The 19,175-nt window shown below is 42.2% G+C and overlaps 1 protein-coding gene across 15 annotated transcripts in view; it reads left to right on the forward strand.

Moving 5' to 3' along the window:
• Nucleotides 1-2,494: 2,494 nt before the first annotated feature.
• The window catches only part of ABI1 (abl interactor 1), an 81,794-nt gene continuing 65,113 nt past the window's right edge, over nt 2,495-19,175 (forward strand). For 6 of the 15 annotated variants that reach the window (XM_061468210.1, XM_061468207.1, XM_061468211.1 and 3 more), the window contains exon 1: nt 2,496-2,764. In XM_061468210.1, coding sequence (XP_061324194.1) covers nt 2,648-2,764 — 117 coding nt within the window. In that variant the 5' untranslated portion in view covers nt 2,496-2,647. Of the gene's footprint in view, nt 2,765-19,175 lie in introns of all 15 variants that reach the window. The other 9 variants (XM_061468198.1, XM_061468202.1, XM_061468205.1 and 6 more) reach the window with 2 other exon arrangements.

Below are 19,175 nucleotides of genomic sequence, written 5' to 3' on the forward strand. Positions count from 1 at the left end.
GGCCTGCTGAACCTGGATCTGTTGGGCATGTCTGCACCACAGTTCCCAGTGCATCTTGCATTGTGTGGCCCTTGCACTGCTACGGTAGTAAGGCACTAAGTTAAAAAGTCCTGCTGGAGCTGACTTAGCGCGGCGCCAGTTGGGGTATATCCACCAGACATCGGGTAACACCAGTCTGTGCCAGGAAGGCTGAAGTCACAATGTAGCTGTCACAAGGTGGCGCTCTTTGACGCGGTCTTTCAAGGTCTTGAGAGCACATTTTAACGGTGGGGTTTTTGTTTGTTTGGGTTTTTTTTTTTTTGTTTGTTTGTTTGGTGGGGTTTCTTTTGTTCTTTTTTGGGTCGACATCCACTGCAGGGGAAGCGGCTGTAAGCCTCCCTGGAGTCTATACTCTACTGCCTGAAGTGGGTTTGTTTCCTGGGAGTCAGCACTGCCCTGCTCAGCTGCCATCTGCTTGTAGGAGTAGGTTGCCCACCAAAGTGAAGCACAACACATTTAGCAAAACACACACCACTGCTTTTTTCTCGTACCGACGTGTAAGGCTCCACATATCTGCCGTCTCTGGGTACAGGGGCAGCCATAACATTTTAGGAAGAGCTGACACCAGTTTTGAGGATGTTAAGACCTTCCAGGAAGCCACTCTGTGATTTGTAGGCAATTACAGATGATGCCAATGGGTGTTAAGCAATTTGTAGCCATACTGAAGAAAGAAATAAAATTTGTCTTTGTATTATAACATTTGTATTGTGCTGGAAACAAGGAGAAGCCAATGCCTAAGATGGTTTCTGATCACACTTACCCTGGGACCTGTTAAAAGCTTGTCTATACCTCAGTAGTGTTGAAGATCAAATTTAATTGTTTTACATTAAAAGGGAATAAAAATAAAATATTTTACTGGAAATTACGTGCTGTCCTAAAGAGAGTTATTGAAGCCACTTTGGAAACAATTTTGCTAAGCTGCCAAATAAATTAACCATCAGAAGATGGCAATGTAAATGCATTTCTACCCCACAACAAGGGCTGGAAATGTACCAGCTCCTTTCTATGCTGTCCTAGACAGCCCTCAAATCTCTCCCTTAGCACCTGCCTAGCTGTTCCCAGCCAGGGGGTCGTTTTTTGTAACTCCAGCTGCAAAGACCTTCTCAGGCCCATCAGTTCTTCCATGCTACCTACCATTCATCCTCACTTCCACAGTTCTAGACCAAGATGTTACATTTTACTGACCTCAGAGGGAAGGAAGAATTATTTTTCCTCTTCCCGCCTTGATTTAGAGACATCAGCAGGTATGCTGAAGGATCCTGAATGGAACAGTTTTCAGTGTTGCAAACTGAAGACTTCAGAGGACATGCAAAATACCACACAGTTACTCAGAGGTGAGTCAGTCTGCTCTTATTATAATGTGTTTGAGAACATTTCTTTCTGAAACCTGCTGACTTTTCACCACTGTGTGGGTTTCTCTGGGGCAACTACTAAAATGCAAGGACTAATACCAGTTGTTTTTGTAATTGCATACACACAGCACGTAAAGCCAAGGCATGAATAACAGATCTTGGAAACTGCTTCTTCTGGGCCTGTTACTCATTGCAAAGGCAGGCTTGGACATCCCAGCATAGCAGCCACCTGCTGTTATTGGCTTTTCTTCTGGTATGATCACAGAAAACAGGATTTTGCTTTCAAAAAAAAACTACATGCAAGAAAGATTGTACTAAATAATCATGGCTTATCTTCCACACCTTGCAACAACTAGAGGAGGCCCAGAAGACCGATTAACAACTGAGATAAAAGAGTGGCAGGAATAATGCATTTATCTCAGCCAAATATATTAGTTATTCTTAAGAAACTAAAACCGAAGAACTGAGGTAAAATACGGGCAGGAATAATGTATTTACATCAGCCAAATGTATCAGTTCTTCTTATAAAACTAAGACCAGAAAAATGCAAATTGTAAATTACTTCTTGGCAGGCCTTCACAAATACCTGCACAGCTTAGATTATTTCTCCCTCCCTAAGGGATAAGCCCCTGCTATGGGACTAACTGAAATTAATCATGACACTCCTATTGTTTTACCAATTTTACTGTTATCTTACAAGAGTCTGGCCTGCAGGAAGCTGGATAACCAGGGCAGCGCTGCCCTCCCAGACCCCTTTGGCTTCTGCAGAGAGGCACCACTTTCAGGGCGACACTAATGGGGCTGGGGCTAATTCTGAGAAGTGCGAGGGAAGGACACAACCGTTTCCCGTCGTCCCTAGGCGCCCAGCAGAACGGTCCGACAGCTCTGCAGACCCCTGCTGCCCATGGGAGTCAGGCGGGCCGGTGGGCCAACAGAAGCGCACCTCCCCTCACGGCCGCGGGTGGCGGCCATGAGCAGCGCTAGCCCTTCGCATGCGCCCTGTACGGCGCGCAGTGCTGCCTACAGCTCCCGGCTTGCTGTGCAAAGCGGGCGTGGGTTCTTCCCTTTTTTTTTTTTTTTTTTTTTTTTTTTTACAGCTTTTTTTTTTCCTCCCCTCGGAGGGGGGAGGATGGGTGGGGAAAGCGAGAGCTCACGAAAGCGAGGCGAGGAGGAATCCCACAATACCAGGCGGGTTGAGAGCACGACGCTGCTGCTGTCTCTTTAATGCAAGAGGAAGCGATGCGGAGGGTTGGAAAATGGCAGAGTTGCAGATGTTGCTAGAGGAGGAAATCCCTTCTGGCAAGCGGGCTCTGCTCGAGAGCTACCAGAACCTCACTCGAGTCGCCGACTACTGCGAAAACAACTACATCCAGGTGAGGGGCGGCAGCGCAGCGCACAGGGGGCCGCCGCCGGTGAAGCGGGGAGGCTCGGCTGGGCTCAGCTCTCGGGTGCGGGCTGTGGGGCCGAAGCCGCCTGAGGAGCAGCGCGGCCCCCGGCTGTCCCCGCCGCGGCTTCCCGCCCCGCAGCCGCTCTCCCGGCTTTGCCTTTTCTTTCAACTTTTCCAGCCGAACGACTGAGCTTCCCTCCCTCCCCCCCTCGCTCCGGAGGGGAAGGGAGGGGGTTATTATGTCAGCCCGGCTCAGAGGGTGTGTCTCTTCTCTTTTTCTTTTTTTTTTTCCTTCTGCTTTTTTCCCCCCATCATTTTTCTTCCCCTTCTGTAATTATTTATTATGAGTCACATCCCGGAGACCTCCATGTGCTGGGGAGGGGGGTGAGTGTGGCGTGAGGGCCGGCGAGCTTCTCCGTGTGGCCGGCTCAGAGCCGGTACCTCAGGTTTCCCCCTTGCTCCCGGGCGGCGCGGCTCCCTCAGGGGAAAGCCCGCAGGGCGGCGGTTGGTGACGGTTGCTGAGGTGGGCAGCTCCGCGCGCCCCCAGCGCCTCACGTGGAGCGCGGGTGCCAGCCGCCTCCTCCGCCGGAGCCGGGCCGGCAGCGCGGGGCCGCCATCCGCAGCGGCGCGGGGAGCGGAAGGGGCCCCGCACACGCGTGACATCACGGAGTTCAGTCCCCCGGTGGGGTGGGGGAATCCGCGGGCCCGCCGCGGCGGGCAGCTGGCAGGGGCAGGAAGCTGCCTGTCCACAGGCACCGGTGGGAAAGCGTGAGGTGGTGGTGTTTCAAAATGGCAATCGGTGCCTCCCGCAGGCTCCGCGGCTCAGGAGCCCTACAGCAGGAATTTCAGGCCGGGTCTCTGGTGCTGGAAGAGGCTTCATTAGCTGTAGCGTGTCCTCACTAGTCGGTGTGGATTCTTTCCCTCCCTAGCTTGCCGTGCTTCCTGGCCTCGCTTAAGTCTGTGTTTTGTGAAGCTACTTTAAGCAGAATTTACTATTGCTATTTTTTCAGGATTTGCAGCACATAACTCTGTGTGTATTTTGCCCTCCTGATGTAGACACAGAGTCATCCATAGATGCTCACATGCAATTTGTTTTTTCTTTTTAATTAAAAAAAAAAATGAAGGAGAAAAGCAAATAAACTGCACTCTACTTACTACCAAGCTTGTAAAGTGAACTTGTTGAATCTACTACTAGACTACCTGTGATGAGTATTCAGTACAGGTTATTAAATTCTCTGGCATCCATCATTGTCGGTAAGATATCTTACCGTTTTTAGTAATGGAGCATCAAATTTGAAACCAGCTTTAATACCATGAAGTGAAATAGATGTATATATTTTAAAATGAGCTGGTTGGATTGGAGGTGCTTGAAGAAGCCATATTTTCAAGGTTTGGTTTTTTCTTTTGGTGGTGGTATGTGAGGTAGTATGAGTTAATGTCTATTTACTCTTCTGAGTTGTTTGCTCCACCCAAAGAAAGCTGCTGATATAAATACTTCTGAGAGGCGAGGTTCATTTGGTTTTACTCATGGGAAATATGACAAATACATGAGCATGGTAATTGTGGCACAAGTTTTGACCTGTCTCCTGCTCCTGACTTTTTCCCTGTGTCAGAAAGTTAGAGAATCTTCAGTTACATCATTTTCTTGGGAGTTCTGAGATTTGTCTTTCTTTTCTTCAAGCAGACAAACCAAAAAACCCACCACTTCTGTTAGTTCCAATCTAGTAATTTGGGGTGGTTTTCTTTTTTTTTTCCTTTTTTTTTTTTTAATTTAGTAGCTCATTTTCACCCCAAGTTTCAAGGTCAGCTGGATGTGGGATTGGTGCAGTCTGTTTTATCTGTGTACAGCTGTGTTTACCCCTTCTGAAAGGAAGCTGCAGTTCAAAAATTCCTAATGAGGACTTGTGCAGTAGCTTTGAAAAATGTGTACCTCTCTTGGACATGCATTGTACATTTACTCAGTAAAACTGGCAAATAATAAAATTAAATGTATACATATATGTTTAATGTGTAGTGGAGGTGGGTATTTTAATCAGCACTTTGTATGAAGCCATCTGCTCTCCAGTTGGACTACTGAGCAGATTATACTTGCAGTGCCCATGGTGGGGCCACTGCAGGATTAGGCAGTATGACATAGGGCACTGGGTTATGAGATTTGGGAGAGTGTATGTGTTGTGGGATGAGAAGGGAGGAAAGGAGAGGAAGAGATTTAACCAGCACATAATACAGAGTGTTTGTATTTAATGTAATTGAGCATTTTATAAAAAAAGGCAGGCCAGAACAGACAATCTGGTCATGAAGTAAGTGTTAAAATCGTTCAGGAGTGGCTGTGCATTGTAATTTGTCCTGTAGCATGTAACTGATCCAGTCTGGCCTCTGAGCTTGGACAGGTTTGAATTTGAAGAGTTTTCTCTCTTTCTGTGGTAAGGGCTATGTGCTCCTTAGTAGGAAGACTTAATGTGTGCTGTCACCCACTCTGTTGTGGCATTGAGGTAGAACAGGGTTGTCTGACTATTCTGAGCATTGGTGCTAACAGTCTGTAGTAACTGTAATAGCACTCGCCTATTTATTCAGAACGCATGATGTTCTCAGTCTTATGTTTTATGTTCTTTACTCACTTAAGAGGGAAGTAATTTCCCACCCTCAGTATTGCTGTATTTGAACTATATCTGTATTTTTGATCTGAAAACATATGAATTGTCCTTTGTCTCTTTCACTTCATCTGGGAATAGTTCTCATAAAATTTTAGTTGTGTGGATTTTAAGAGGATTTGTCTTAAGTATCTTTACAGATTCCTCCCCCCCCCCCAAGGGGGTGGGTGGGGTGGGAACTCACCTGGATGAAACTTGGCTCCCTAATAGTGAATGTAGCTTTATTGACCACAAGCATCCTTTTACCGAACCATTTAGGAAAGATGACAGTGTTCAGGACTCTCAAGTTGGAAATTGCTGTTCTCAGAAAAGTGGGGAAGCAGTTTCCTGCTAAGGCAAATTCTGAGTAAATCTAAATGCCAGGGAGTAGCACAGTTTCCTCCAGACCATGTGTATTCTGGTTATCTAGAAGGTTTATCTGATAGGAAGGGAAAAGAATTCGGGAGAAGCAGAGCAAGTAAGTTTCTAAGGAAAACCTGCAGTGCTAAAAGGAGAGTGCACTGTTGTGGCTGTCTTGGGAGAGAGCAGGGAGAGAGGGAGATACAAAAAATGGGAAGAAGTTATGATGTTATTGGTGAGGATTTTTGCTTTGACTGCAGAGAAAAAGGCATTATAAATACTGTATTTAATCTGCAAAAATTTAAAATCTGTTTTGTTTCTGGTAGGCAGCTTCAGTGACAGGCAGAAAATTAGATTCCTATTTTCTTTTAGACAGAGACTTAAAATCTGAACAGTTTTAAGAGCCAGTTTTGGACCCGGAGTATTTAACTGGAAGTACGTTTTTTGTCTCCTGAAGTAAGCTTTCTTAAATATACAGAAATTGCATTTTTCTTAATCTTCTCTAAATTCTTTTTTTTTTTTTTTTTTTTGCTTGGCACTCTTTAGAAGACTGGTATGACTGTGATCTCTTATGATGGAGACATGTGCATGTGAATTGGGGTACCTTTATTCTAATATACAGTGAGATTAAGCGGGGGGAAGAGTAGTGAAACTGTCTTACAATGGAAATAAATAAAACTTCTTTATAGATGCGATATAAATGTAAGTTCCAGTAAGTCATGCCTTCCCCAAATCCTTTTGCCTGCCAATAAAATCTGGGACTAGCTCCTTCCAGTGTGTGTGTAACTGTGAAAGGTTATCTGAAAATCCATAGCATAAAGCTGAATATACTAGTAAGGAATTTCTTTGGTGTCCTAAACAGTATGACCTTTATCAGTACCAATACAGAAATAACATATGGAGTTAAAGCACAGCTTCAGTTACGATTCTTCAGCTGAAAATAAATACTAACTTCAAGAGAAAATTTACTTTTCAGTGTCCTGGCAGAATTGAATTCTTTTCAGTTTTTAATGAATTTATTTTCAATAATTACATTATGAAGTGTTAGAATGACACAGAAACCCAGCGTCTCCTGTGTCACCAGACTGACTTCCTTCTGAACAACTTCAGTTGACTCTTGTAGCTCAGAGGCCTCTCTATGCTATAAAAAAATTGCTTACAACTCTTGCTACTTGCTACTGTTGAAATCAAATGTTTCTTACAGCCTTGCTTATGCATAGGCAGATACCTAAGTTTTATCAGTCTCTTCCCTTCTAGACCACTTGGAAAGATCCATTTGTAATTTTTTAAGTCAAAATCATATACGATTTTAATATGGCTCTGAGAACCTCTAAATGAATAGCTTGCAATATGTGCTATTTGTGTGAATTCCAGTGCTGATGATGTCTAGTGGGTAGATTTACCAGCTTTAGAAAATAAATTGAGTGAAAGACCTTTTAAGGAAGTGTGTGCTGTGTTGCTGAAATGTGTATGTTTTTTGTTGTCATGTTATTTCCTTCTGTAGCTTCCAACTGGTATGTGGAAATTGAACGGTGAGTTAACAAGCTATTCTGGGTAAAACAAACCAAAGCAGGGACAGATTTCAGTCTGACTGCTGTTGCAAAAAACTTAGTTTCCTTCCCGTTGGTAGAAAAAGAAATGTGTGGGGTTGAGCAGAGTGTTATGTGCAAGAAGTTCCACAGATCCTTATGTTATCTTCCAGTATGTGTATAGGAATCCTTTCTGTTTGATAGGTTGGATGTTCTGCACTTCATATTCAGTAGATAGGAAAAAAAATAACCTTTTTTTGTGTGTGCTTATTTTTCCTTAAATGTTGGTAACTGATCTGACACTTGGTTTTGTTGCTGAGTGTACAGAAAGTGGCTTAGCTTAGTTTAAGACAAAGAACTTCACTGAGAATGTCTAATTCAGGAAATGACCTGCTTTAAATGGATAAACTTCTTAAATTGTCACTAATACAAATCTTCTATGTGCCATGAGAGCTTGCATGCTTTTATTTTCATAGGTTAATTAGCTTGCATGGAGAGTAAATAAAAGTGATTTTTTTTTTTTGCCTGCTTTCATTGCTAAATTTGGAACACTTTGCAAAAAACCCAAACTAAGGTAGTTCATTTTCTGTAGCACCAAAGTATAATTAAAAATTAGCTTGAGAGCAAAGAGAGAAAATGTGGATGTATGATCCACTGTCCTCTAAGGTAAAACCCATTTCTTAAAGATTATGATTTAATCTTATAAACACTCTTTTAATGCAGTTAAAGCAAATGTTTGCCATCAGTATGAAAGGCACTGGGTGTTCTCTGTGTGTTTGGCTTTCTTTTTTTTTTTTTTTCTGTAATAATGATTTGGTTACAGGTTAATGGGTTAGGCTTGTAGCTCTTCTGCCTTGTGTAGGTCTGTGCTGATGCTTTGTCTGTGTTTTAGAAAATACAGCTGCATGTTTAGCTTGAAAGCAGCAATAAGACAATAGTGCAACTTTACTGAATCAGCAAGAGATTACCCTGCATATGCAGGAAACAGCTCCTGGAGTGTTTCATGTCTGTTTTGTGTCCAGAGGAGGTAGAGGATACAAGACCAGCTTTCCCTAATTTACAGTTTTCCATTAATTCTGCTACATTTGGTTTAAGAAGTCAGCAAGATGTCAGCTGCTCCTTCTGCTCCATTTTTCATTAGTATTTCAGCAGATGATTGTGTCAGCACTGTGCTAGCTTAATCAGGCAGAGTAAAGTGGCTTGGGATAAGCTTTTACAGGTGCATAACGATTCTTCCACAAAGGAAGCACTGGCCACTCCTTCCATTTGCATGCACATTGTAAGGAAGAAGCGTGTAGGTTGTCTGTTGTCAGTGTACATTAAGCATGATCCTTGCTCTCTGCTATGCTTGCAGTGCCCAGCCCTGTAGGAAGGCAGGCAGACAGACATGAGTAAGAGGGGCAACTGTCTAATACTTACCTCCCTCCAGATATCTGGGAGCTTGTTGCAGTAATTGGCTCTAATGGTAAAGAGAAAATAGAAGGGCCTTGAGGAGAACTCATAGTGGATCATATTGTAATGAAGGTGCGTAGCAGTAGGAAGCATTGCACCTCTGAGGGTAGAGTTCCTGTTAGTATCTGTGCTACTGCTGATCTAAGTTTAACAACAAAAAAAAAAACACTAACTCTGAAACAAAAAAACATGCAGCATCCCAGTATCTTTGTTTAGTATTGTGAACTTAGTCTTACAGAAGCATAAATGGAAGCATACAATTTGTAACTAACTTGTTGAAGGTCATATAGGGATGTGCTGTCAGATTTGGGAACAAAACCTCATTGTTTGGACTTGAGTGCTGTGCATAAGGGGTGTCCCTTCCCTCACACCCCCCTTCCAAATTGCCTCTGTTACACACAGCAAAAAGTACGTATCTGCAGGAATGCAGAGACAGTGCTCAGAGAGTGTAATGAATCCCTTGGGAAAACAAGCACCTGAGCTCATTACCAGCGATTACTTTTTAAGAGTTTAATGTGTCTCCTCTCATAAGAACCTTGAGTTTATAATTTTTGGCTTTGCAAACTTCTGGAGTTTCAATAATGCTTCCAGTACTGCCTGTCTGTGTGTTGGTGGGTCTCTGTCTTGGCAGAGGCAGTAGAAGATACCTCTCTTTCTCATTTGGGAAAGCAGTCTGTGTTTGACTATTTTAGGGACTGAAATCCTACTGAACTGCTGAGCAGTGAGGTGGCAGCTGTAAGGTATAAGTGTCAGTTCTGGTGTGGCAAGGCATCCTTGAGGGGTAAGAGTGTATCTTGCTCTCTCTGTCTGTCGTTGATCCTTTATTAATAATGTGGAGTCGAAAGGAGCATGATGTAGTTTTATTTGTTGTTGCCTGGTAGGAGATGACTTGTGGGCCCTCAGTTAATTGGTGCTCAGGCTTGTCCGTAATTACCTGAGCATTTTTGCTCCTCAGTACCTGTATTAACCAGAGCTGTGTTCCTCTGGTGCAGTCTTCCCCCGACCCAATCTGAGCACTGGTGACAGAGACTGGAGGGGTTGATCAATAGGGATCCTCCCTTCCCTACGCTCTTAAGTAAGGGAAGTAACTGCTGAATTTGTAGCAGTGGATATGGTGCTTCAGTATGGTTCCTCCCTTTTCCTGACCTTGCTGATGAGGCAGCTGCTTCAGACAGAGACATGATCTCTCCTGTGGGTAGTAGAAATCACCTTTTGCAGCTCAAAACTTGCACAGAGCTCTCTGGGCCCAGGACCAGGGTGCTGTGGAGAATAGGTCACTGAATTCCTGACCACTTGCTCTGAGCAAGATGGCATCTGCAGGTGCTGTTTCTCCTTCACCACCAGCCTGTCAGTGTGCCCTTCTGACTGTACTGGAGGGGCTCAGTCAAGTGTTTCATCAGCTTAGGGCCAGGTAGTGAAATAAAAGAACCCACTTCTAACAGGTGGGTTCTTTGAGGAATCCATTTATTGTGCAGTGAATGAAAGCAGTTATAAACTCCTCCTCTTGGTATTAGAGGGAATGTGTGTTTTGTGGGATTTTTGTGGTCCCCCTCCTCCCCCTTGTTAATTACTAGGAGTGTGGATGGCACCTTTGCTTGAGACCACACGAATAGTGTTACTCATTATTTATGCAAGCCCTTAATGCTGTTACAGGAGCCATGCACGCTTTGCAGAGTGTAGATTTGTTACTACGATGCCGATGTTTTCGAAGAAAAGGAGGGGTGGAGAACCCTATATGAGAATTTCAACTTGAAGCAAAACATGAGTGCAGCATTTTCAGATACAGACTGATGAATTTTACAAGTTGTATTAATACGAGATGAAATTGGTAGACAACTTGCTGGCTAAGCTGAAAAAACAAATTGGATTTACTCTGAAAAAAAACCTGTCTGCTTTCAAGGTGACTTTGTTTTTTATAAAGTTCATAAGATTCCAGATCAAATATGTTTGGTTAATAAGTGCTGGGTTTGGCAAACTGAAAAAGGCTTCACAAATCAAAGCTTCTCTTGGTTTGGGCCTCTCTTATGATAAAGTCTCTTCATAAGAGCTGCAGATGATATGTGCCGTACTGCATCTTCTGCCATTGTGGAATATTCTAAAAGAAAGTAAAGGTTGTCTCTTCTGCAGTGAGGTACAGCTTTCTTATGTCCCTTATATTTCTTATCCTAGGGTAGCAGGTATATTGGCGATAGTGTCATCCCTCACTCTCTAAAGACCCTGAAATAATCAATTCTGTGTACCCTTTCTACAGCCTCTGATACTGTAGTGATGAGCAGTTAACTCATGGGGAAGAGACGTCACATCACTTTCCTAATTTTAATATAACTTCAAAGACAGGAGTGAAACATGGTGCTGTTCTACTTTTGTTGAGAAAGCAGGGAGGTCTCTCAGAGCTTGGGCAGAGGAGGATTGCTAAAATGAATGTTAGTTTTGACATCCTTACAGTTGAACATAATGTTCTTACTGGGTGGCCTTAAAGTTATAAATAGTTCCAAGAAAAAAATTGTTTGTTTACTACTTGAAGCATAACAATTCTTTGATATCTTTGGGAAAGAGTTGAAGTGTAGACTCCTCTGGCAACTTTCACACGAGTGTTTCACATGATAATTTTTTTTTCTATGCTATAATTTATCAGGGAATTGTAGGGTTCTTTGGCTTTTTTTATTTTTTTCCCCAGCTAATCTTTTACCGGGTGCATATCTTCACTTTCATCCTCTGATCCCCTTGTTGTACTTTGGGGTCAGCAAATCTGCCAGCCAGTATTCATCCTGCGGCAGTCGTTGTCAGTTGAGCATCTTATTTGACTTAATTTGTAGCAGGCATACTACAAATTAATACTTGAACTGTGGTCCCCATACAATAATCCTGTGTTTTCTGGAGGCTAAGATAAGAAAATCTCTGCATAAAACAGATAAGAAGAGCAAGGAGTCCAGGCAGTTATGTCAGACTAGTGCAATAATATTTAAGTGGCTGCAGAATGCCATGCCGTGAGTTGTCTTTTCACATTTGTGCGCCTAATAATGTGAACTATTATGTCACGAAATTTTACTAGTGACAACATTTCTCTTTCTAGGTGCTGCTTCTAGCCTGTGATCTCAAATGTGAATTTACTGATTTCTCTCTCACTGTTGAAGTCTCATAGCTTCTTGCTGCAGGCCATTCCCTAGATCTGTTGTCTCGCTCTTCTGCTGTCAAATACTGTGGACTTTGTCTTTTGCTACCATTGACACAAGATTGCTCTCATCACAGCTTCTGCCTCTGACATATGTTTCCTCTCTACCTCATTGACTGTCTCATTTCAGATCTTATCTGAAAACCTCTTCTCCCTTGCCTATTTCTTTTAATTAATCTCTTTCGGTTATTTAACTGCATATTTTACTGCCTTGCAGCTTAAATTACGCAGCTATTTCTCATGATGCTTTTCAGACAAACAGCTTCTACTAGCATGGGTTTGAATAATTTGAAACCTGCAGTTACTGAAGACATTTATATGTGCTTCTTCTTTAGGTTGTCTTTATTGGCACAGAATTAAGGTTAAGGCCTTGGCTGTGAAGTAATCTGTAACCACCTGAAGAAGCCATGATGAGCAGGATACAGAGGAAACAAAGAGGAGCTGGAGGGATGTCGTGTGCAGTGGGACTGATGTGATTCTATTTGCTAATAAAACTCTTAGGAGGCCTTTCCTCTATAAGAAATCTATCTTGTTCAGGAAGCTGGTTCTTTTGTTACTCTGACACCATGGAGTAGAAAGAGCTTGAAATCTCTCTGCTCAGAGGACTTTGGATCTCTTATCAGTGAGGGAAAGATGGATGTGTCAGGGGGAATGGTGTTTTGTTAACCTACATTAGTAGGTGTGTATCCACAAACCAAAGCTGGACCTGATCCTGAAGGGTTTTTATAAAATACGATTATAGCATTCAGAGTTCCTGCTGTGAGGCTTTGTGGATGGTGGCTTGGATGATGCTTCAGTCAAGGTCCAGAGAGTATCAGACTAAACAAATAGAGGTATGATGGATCAGTGCACTTATGTTGACAAGGTCCTTGGAGACCGGGCTGGAAATTGGTCAGGTTCTGATTTGCTGGCTGGCTTGCAGGATTTCTAAATCTCTGGGAGGAGCTATTGTGATGCAAAGTTCTGGCTTTAGCTGCCTTAGATAAAATGTGCTGTCTGGTTTGAAAGTGCTTGGCTCTACAAGGGCTCTCTTCAAATACCGTGGGTGTGTTTCCTGCTGCAGCATACCGTATGTTCTCCCAGCACTGAAATGATCTGGTTGCTGCAGTAGTCCTGAGATTTGTCTGGGAGCATTGCAAGTACGAGTTGTCTTAAATGGCAGCACATTTTGTATCTCATATCTAGGTTGTCCTTAGCTTTGAATGGTGAAGAAAATCGTTGTTGCCATAGATGTAATTGGTTTCATACAGTGTTGCTTGCTTTGTAAGAAGTGTCATTTCTAGATGTTTGTTTCATTCCTCTTTAGCAGTCTGTCCTTTAAAACAGTGGAGAAAGATAACAGTCAGTGGAAAGCTTTCTAGCACGCATTCCCTCTTTGGAAACCTGCTGTACATGAATAAGAACTGTAAAATCAGCTCCTCTCAGTACTCTGCAATGAATGTTGAACGTTCAGGGACCGAGGGAGGTATTTGTTGTAACTATGAGAGAGACTCACTTACTGGGGCAAGAAGCCAAGTATGCAGGGTTAAGGTACCTGTGGGCTGCTGCTACTCTGCTGAAGGGAGAAAAGTTGGGTTTGGTCCTGAATGTGGAATGTGTGTGGGATTTGAGTTTGGGATTCCTTGGGCATGGAAAGTGCTTAAAAGTTGACAGAATAGTCTGTGTTGAATAACTTTGTCTTGCTGACAGAAAATGGGAATGGTTTGAATGGTGATAGAAAGCAAGTTGAGGGTCTTGAGCCTTTTTCTGGTAGGAGTAAAAGCACAGGAGGAATGGGGGAGTATATAACCTTCCTTCACTGTGTGTCTCTCTTCAGCCACTCTCTCTTGCTAGCTGTGATGTGGTAGAAGGGCAACATGAAAAGCAAATACTGCTACCATTTGCTTCTTGCCTACAGCAGACAGCTAGAGAGGTAGCTGTACTCTTTCCCCAGGTTGCCGCAAGGGGTTACTGCAGCAGCGCTGGGAGTGGGGGAGTATGAACTGAAGCAGGTACTTACTAGCTATATAACATCCCACGAGGCTTGCGGGAATGAATGTGTGCAGTACTGAGTCATGCTTGTCAGCCTCAGAAAGCAGGAGGCTTTTTCAAATTGGCCTTGGAGGGGAAGAGGTGTTTAATGGAGCAGTTGTGAAGGGGTTATGCAAATAGAGAACATAAATAATGAGCAAAAGGTACTCATTTAAGCTTTTTGCCTCCTCAGAAAATGACTAAATGCAAACTTAACCACTTGCAAAAGTAAAGGAAAGCACATCATCATTAGGTATAATGGGTGCAAAAAATGTGGCCATTCATGATGGTAAGAAAAGTCTCCTTTTGTGACTAGGAAAATGAATTTCTGTTGTTGTTGAGCAGAAAACATTTTTTTTGTTTTTTCACCTCCCCAGTTTCTGTTAAAAAATAACAAGGGCATCTAAAAGCAGTTCCTCTTGTAAGAAGTAGTTAGGAAGGGAGGTGGTAAAAAGACCTGTCTCCAGTTTTGCTTTGGACATAACTTCAGTGTTTAGGCTGGTTTTGCATAAAAGTCCTTTTCTGTCTGCCCATTCATGTAGGATTCCAATTACATATAAATACTGTCTATTCTTTGGTAAAAGTGAGAGCATGTTGTTAGGGTATGAGTTTTTTCTACTGATACGGCCACTTGCTGTTTTAAATTGCAGTGTTTTGAACAGAGTTTAGGAAATGTAATTGTTCCAGTTCTGGGCTTGCTTACATCGGCTCACATCATAGTTGGAATCTTATCTCTGGTAGCTAAGTCTTGCCAGCAGACTTTAATTGGCATATAATTGGCTTGGATGATTTCTTCTGCCTCTCTTGCAGTGTAGAGAGGCCATCCAAGCTTTGAAATAGTGGGATGTGCCAGATACGTTGTCCTACATGCTGCCCTGCAGTTGTGCATGTACTCCCTTGGCCTGGCCTGTGTTTTAACTAAGTGGGTGGGGGCAGGTGCTCACTTTTTCTGGGGCACACAGATGAGGTAGATGGCAGTGTGGGTATGGGTGGGTCTGCAATTGTGGCTGGTGAGTTCCTGTTGTGAAAGGGCTGTTTCTCTGAACTCAGCTTCTCTGTGGCTATAGTTAAGGCCACCCGTCTGTCAAGCTGATTAGAGACAAGATAGTAGCAAGGTGTTCTGGTGGCCCTACTACAAGTGCTGAAATAGAATAGTTCAGGGATTGTTTTACTACCGGGGGTAGGGGAGGGTGGGTGGGTGATGGGGAGTGATGTGGTGTGACTACTCTCACACATCTCGTTGTGAGCACTATGTAGCTCTGCACCTCCTGCATCTGCCTGAAGTTGCCCTTCTCTGCATTCTGTGTGAAAGGGAAGCAGTCTTTAAAATCATGTGAAGGAGCAGCATAAAAAAACAGTGGAACTTCAACATGGATTAGAAAACTTTGCTGTAATTGTTTCTGCTAGAGGCATTGCAGCTGTATGTCTAGGAAAGGTTACTCACTTCAACTGCTGTGGTTACTAACACCACAGCAACTGTTTCTCCAAGATCTTTGTTTAAAAAAAAAAAAAACCAAAACAAAGGAAACAGCTCACTCCAGAATTTAACACCCTATTTTCTATTGAAGAACTTGCTTTCTGTCTTCTACTGGTTTCTGTAAGTTGTTTTATGTATTGCTGGATTTGGAGGTTACCATAGTTATTTACATTTTGTTACCTGATCTCCTGACCATGGTTATTTTGGGGAAAGAAACAATGGTATATTATTGTCTTTTTTAGTTCCTTCTCTTGAGCCATCTGTTTTGTTCTGTTGTGTGTTTGTTTTTTAGAAGAGCTAAATTCCTACTTGCTGCAATTGAAATAATCCAGTATTCAAATAAGTTTATGTTTTGGAATATTCTTGCTAACAATAGGCTCAAATTTTAACATAGTAAAAAATAATTAGTCAGAAAGAAACTGAATGTAGTGTGCTTACAGCCCTTATCAGCCAAAAATTGAGTAGTTGGGTCCAGGAATACATAAAAGTCTAAGTAATATTAGCAACTGTTTATGTGATCAAATAGAAACAGAAACTAGGTTGATTTTTTTGTTTGTTTTCCCACTTCCATGCAGTTTCTCATAAAAACAATCAGTCCTTGTATTGCACTTCATTACTTTATTACCATGAGATCACTGTATAGCCTGTGTGCTATGTGAGAGTATGCCTTCTGCTGAGAGGCAAGCTACTACAAAACTGTAGGGACTTACTGGTTTCTGGTATAAGCATGTTGTGCAGTGTTGAGATCTGTGCAAGCCCTTGGATGGTTTCCTACTGGAGGGAGTATATTGATCTTCAAGACACGAAATAGTCATTAGTGTAGTGCTGCGGAGTATGAGAAGAGAATTTGACCCTGTAATGGACACTGTTTTCTTCTTTGCTTTAAAAATACCATGATGTTTGGGAACTGCCTGAAAGGTAAAATCTGGGCAGTAGCTGTGTGTTGAAAGTGACTTTCTTAAACATGAGAACTCTTCCTGAATTAGGAACACTTGTAGTCCAGGCACTTGCTGGATGTCAGAAGGCCTGTTTAACTCTTGGCTCTACGTTCTAGTGCCTTGAGGTTTCCTGGAGCTGAACAGGTCTGCTAAATGCTTTCCTTCCCTGCTCCCCTGCTGCAACATCTGTGGCATCTCTGTGTAGAAACCTGTTGTGGTGCATAGTGTAGCTTTGAGCCTGCATGCTTCTGGACCAACCCTTTTGCAGATGCTGATGCTCAGTATGTAGCTGTCTTGCTAACAGCACCTGAGGTAACCCTGTTCTATGCGTGCAGAACACGACATACAGCCTGTGGTACCAGGACATGCTGAGATGACATTGTAATTTCATCTTTTATTCTACATCTTATTGTCTTAACCTTGCTTACTTAATGTTGGCTGGTCTGATTCTGGGCCTGTCTAGAGAGAGGATCTGAAGGTAGTGTTGGAAGCTGACCTATAGCAGGTCATTGAATTTTAGCGTGTTGCTTGTGTTAAGGGATAGATTTATTGTAGTATTCTGGACTTACTCCTTCAGTTTGATTTGTCAAAACTGAGATAAGAAACTTCTGACTGTGTGAGCACTCACCAGTTCTTGAGAGTAAACTGAAGAGATAAATAAAATCCATAGAAGGAACCATTGTTATCGATACTATGAAAAAGGGCTTTTTCACACGCTATGAGCTGAAGATCATTGTCCCAAAACAGGTTGTTCTGAGCTATCTTGATAGAGGCTTCCATGGCATGATAATCTACCTAGCTCTGATTTTTCACTCCAGTGAGGTTCTGTGTGGCTGCCACTCTATTACAAGGAGGATATTAAGGTATCTAATAAGTGCTAAAGTGTCTCTTTCCCGTTCCCATAAAAAAAATTCAGTGAAAAATAAGTCTGACTTATCAGTGAGCATGTCCTTGCTAGATGAGCTGAAATTTGTGGTGGCTGCTGGCACTTAAGAAAATAAATGGAAAGCCATTTTAATTTCAAGCCCCATTACAAACAGAAAACAAAAGATCAATATTTGAGAGACAGTGTATAAAAAACAAATGGAACATAAATTCTCTAATTCCCTATTATCTCTGTCTAGTGTGCTGAAATAATCATATGCTCCAAAGCCTTGGGTAGCTTTCTTGGTGTGGAAGAAGGAAGACTGCTATGGAAGTGCCAAGGGCTTCTTTTCCTGGTTGACGGTCGAAGGGTGTTGGTGGTCTGTATTTGGAGCTCTGGCTGATGTCTGTGATGTCAGAGCCTCCTTTATGTGAGCTCTGAAGAAATCTGTGTGTTTTGTGTCATTGGCACTGCAAGGAAGTTAAAAGTCTAATTTTGAAACAACTGTATGTGCTAACACTGTGCAGTGCTTTACAGGTATTGAAGATACAGTTTCTGTCGTAGAGCTTCTGTTGTCTAGATCATGTAAAATATGGAAAATAAGACTCGGACCAAATTTTTTAAGCTTGCTGCATATGCGGTCTTGAAGTCTTGCTAGTTTGATGTACAAGGGTTGTGTGACAATGACATGTGGTATGTCTGCTTCTGTCACTTCAATGTGGCATGCTATTTTGGTTGTATACACAGACTATAATAACTGACATTAACAATATATTTTGCCCACAGACATGTTTACTGTGACATCTATTGGATTTGACAGGAGAACTGAAAACTGTTTTTAATGATCTTTTTATATATATTGATTGTTTTTTAATAATAAGAGTGGTTTACTCTAGAGCCAACATGAACACTGCTGCATTGGGCAGAAAAATGCTGCTAACAGCAGCTGACACATATCTTCCTAGTCTCCATTTGTCAAGAGTCGGCATTGCTTTGTAAATCACGCTCCTATTAGATAGATTCATTTCTTGCTATAATGTTCACAGTCTGGATTAAAACAGAATTCCAAATTGATTTTTTTTTTTAAGTTATTTACTGTTGGGAGGAGAGGAAGTGGTTTTGTAGGCTTCTTCTGCTCTCCTTTACAGACATTAAAATATGCATCAGTGTTGTGAATGCTACACCTTGTGGGCTTGTGTTAAAGTAAAAATGTAGGAGGGTAAGGTAGTTACTGGAAGCTTAATCTCAAAGACATGGTTCTCTGCCATGTGCGTATAGGTCAAAATGGGATCTGATGATAAACTGTATCAATATATCTGAGAAAGTTGAATGCTTCTGTTAGAAACCTGAATGTACATAGTCATCTTGCATTTTTTGTTATCAAGACTGATGTACTTTTACCATTGTGGGCTGGGCATGTGTCTGTATGTGTGTATACGTAAAGTATATGCATTTCCCTTGGACTCTCCTTTGGAGTGAACTGCTCGGCTTAAGAAACTTTATTCCCTTTGCTTTCCCCAAGAGATAATGATTAGAAAATTTGAGAGTCTTCTTTCTACAGTTAATCAACAGAATGAAGAGCATCTCTCAAGTAAAAGAAAATCTGCAAGGACACACAGGAGGTTGGCTAAATTGGTTTCAGCCCATAGAAATGCTAATTTTCAAGGCTATTCAGGACTGGTCAGGGGAATATTATTGACAGAAACGAAGGATTTGCTTCTGGCTGATTGTCTAGCATGTACAGGATTTGGGGGAAGGGCCTTGTCTGAAACACAGCTTGTGAATTACAGACGGTGCTTGTTACACCCTCCTATGTTAGTTTGTTAAACTACAATAACTTGGTATGTGTCTTGAACCTTGTGATAAAGTAGCTGACTAGTCAATGATTTTTATCAAGATAGTGTTCCTAAAAAGAAACAGACTGAAATCTTGCTTGTGGACTGTGGTATGGTTGTTGCTGTGGT

This window comes from Pezoporus flaviventris, unplaced genomic scaffold (genome assembly GCF_033815535.1).
Source record: "Pezoporus flaviventris isolate CSIRO_AGI_PZ_B2104156 unplaced genomic scaffold, CSIRO_AGI_Pfla_v1 ptg000047l, whole genome shotgun sequence".
NCBI lineage: Eukaryota > Metazoa > Chordata > Aves > Psittaciformes > Psittacidae > Pezoporus > Pezoporus flaviventris.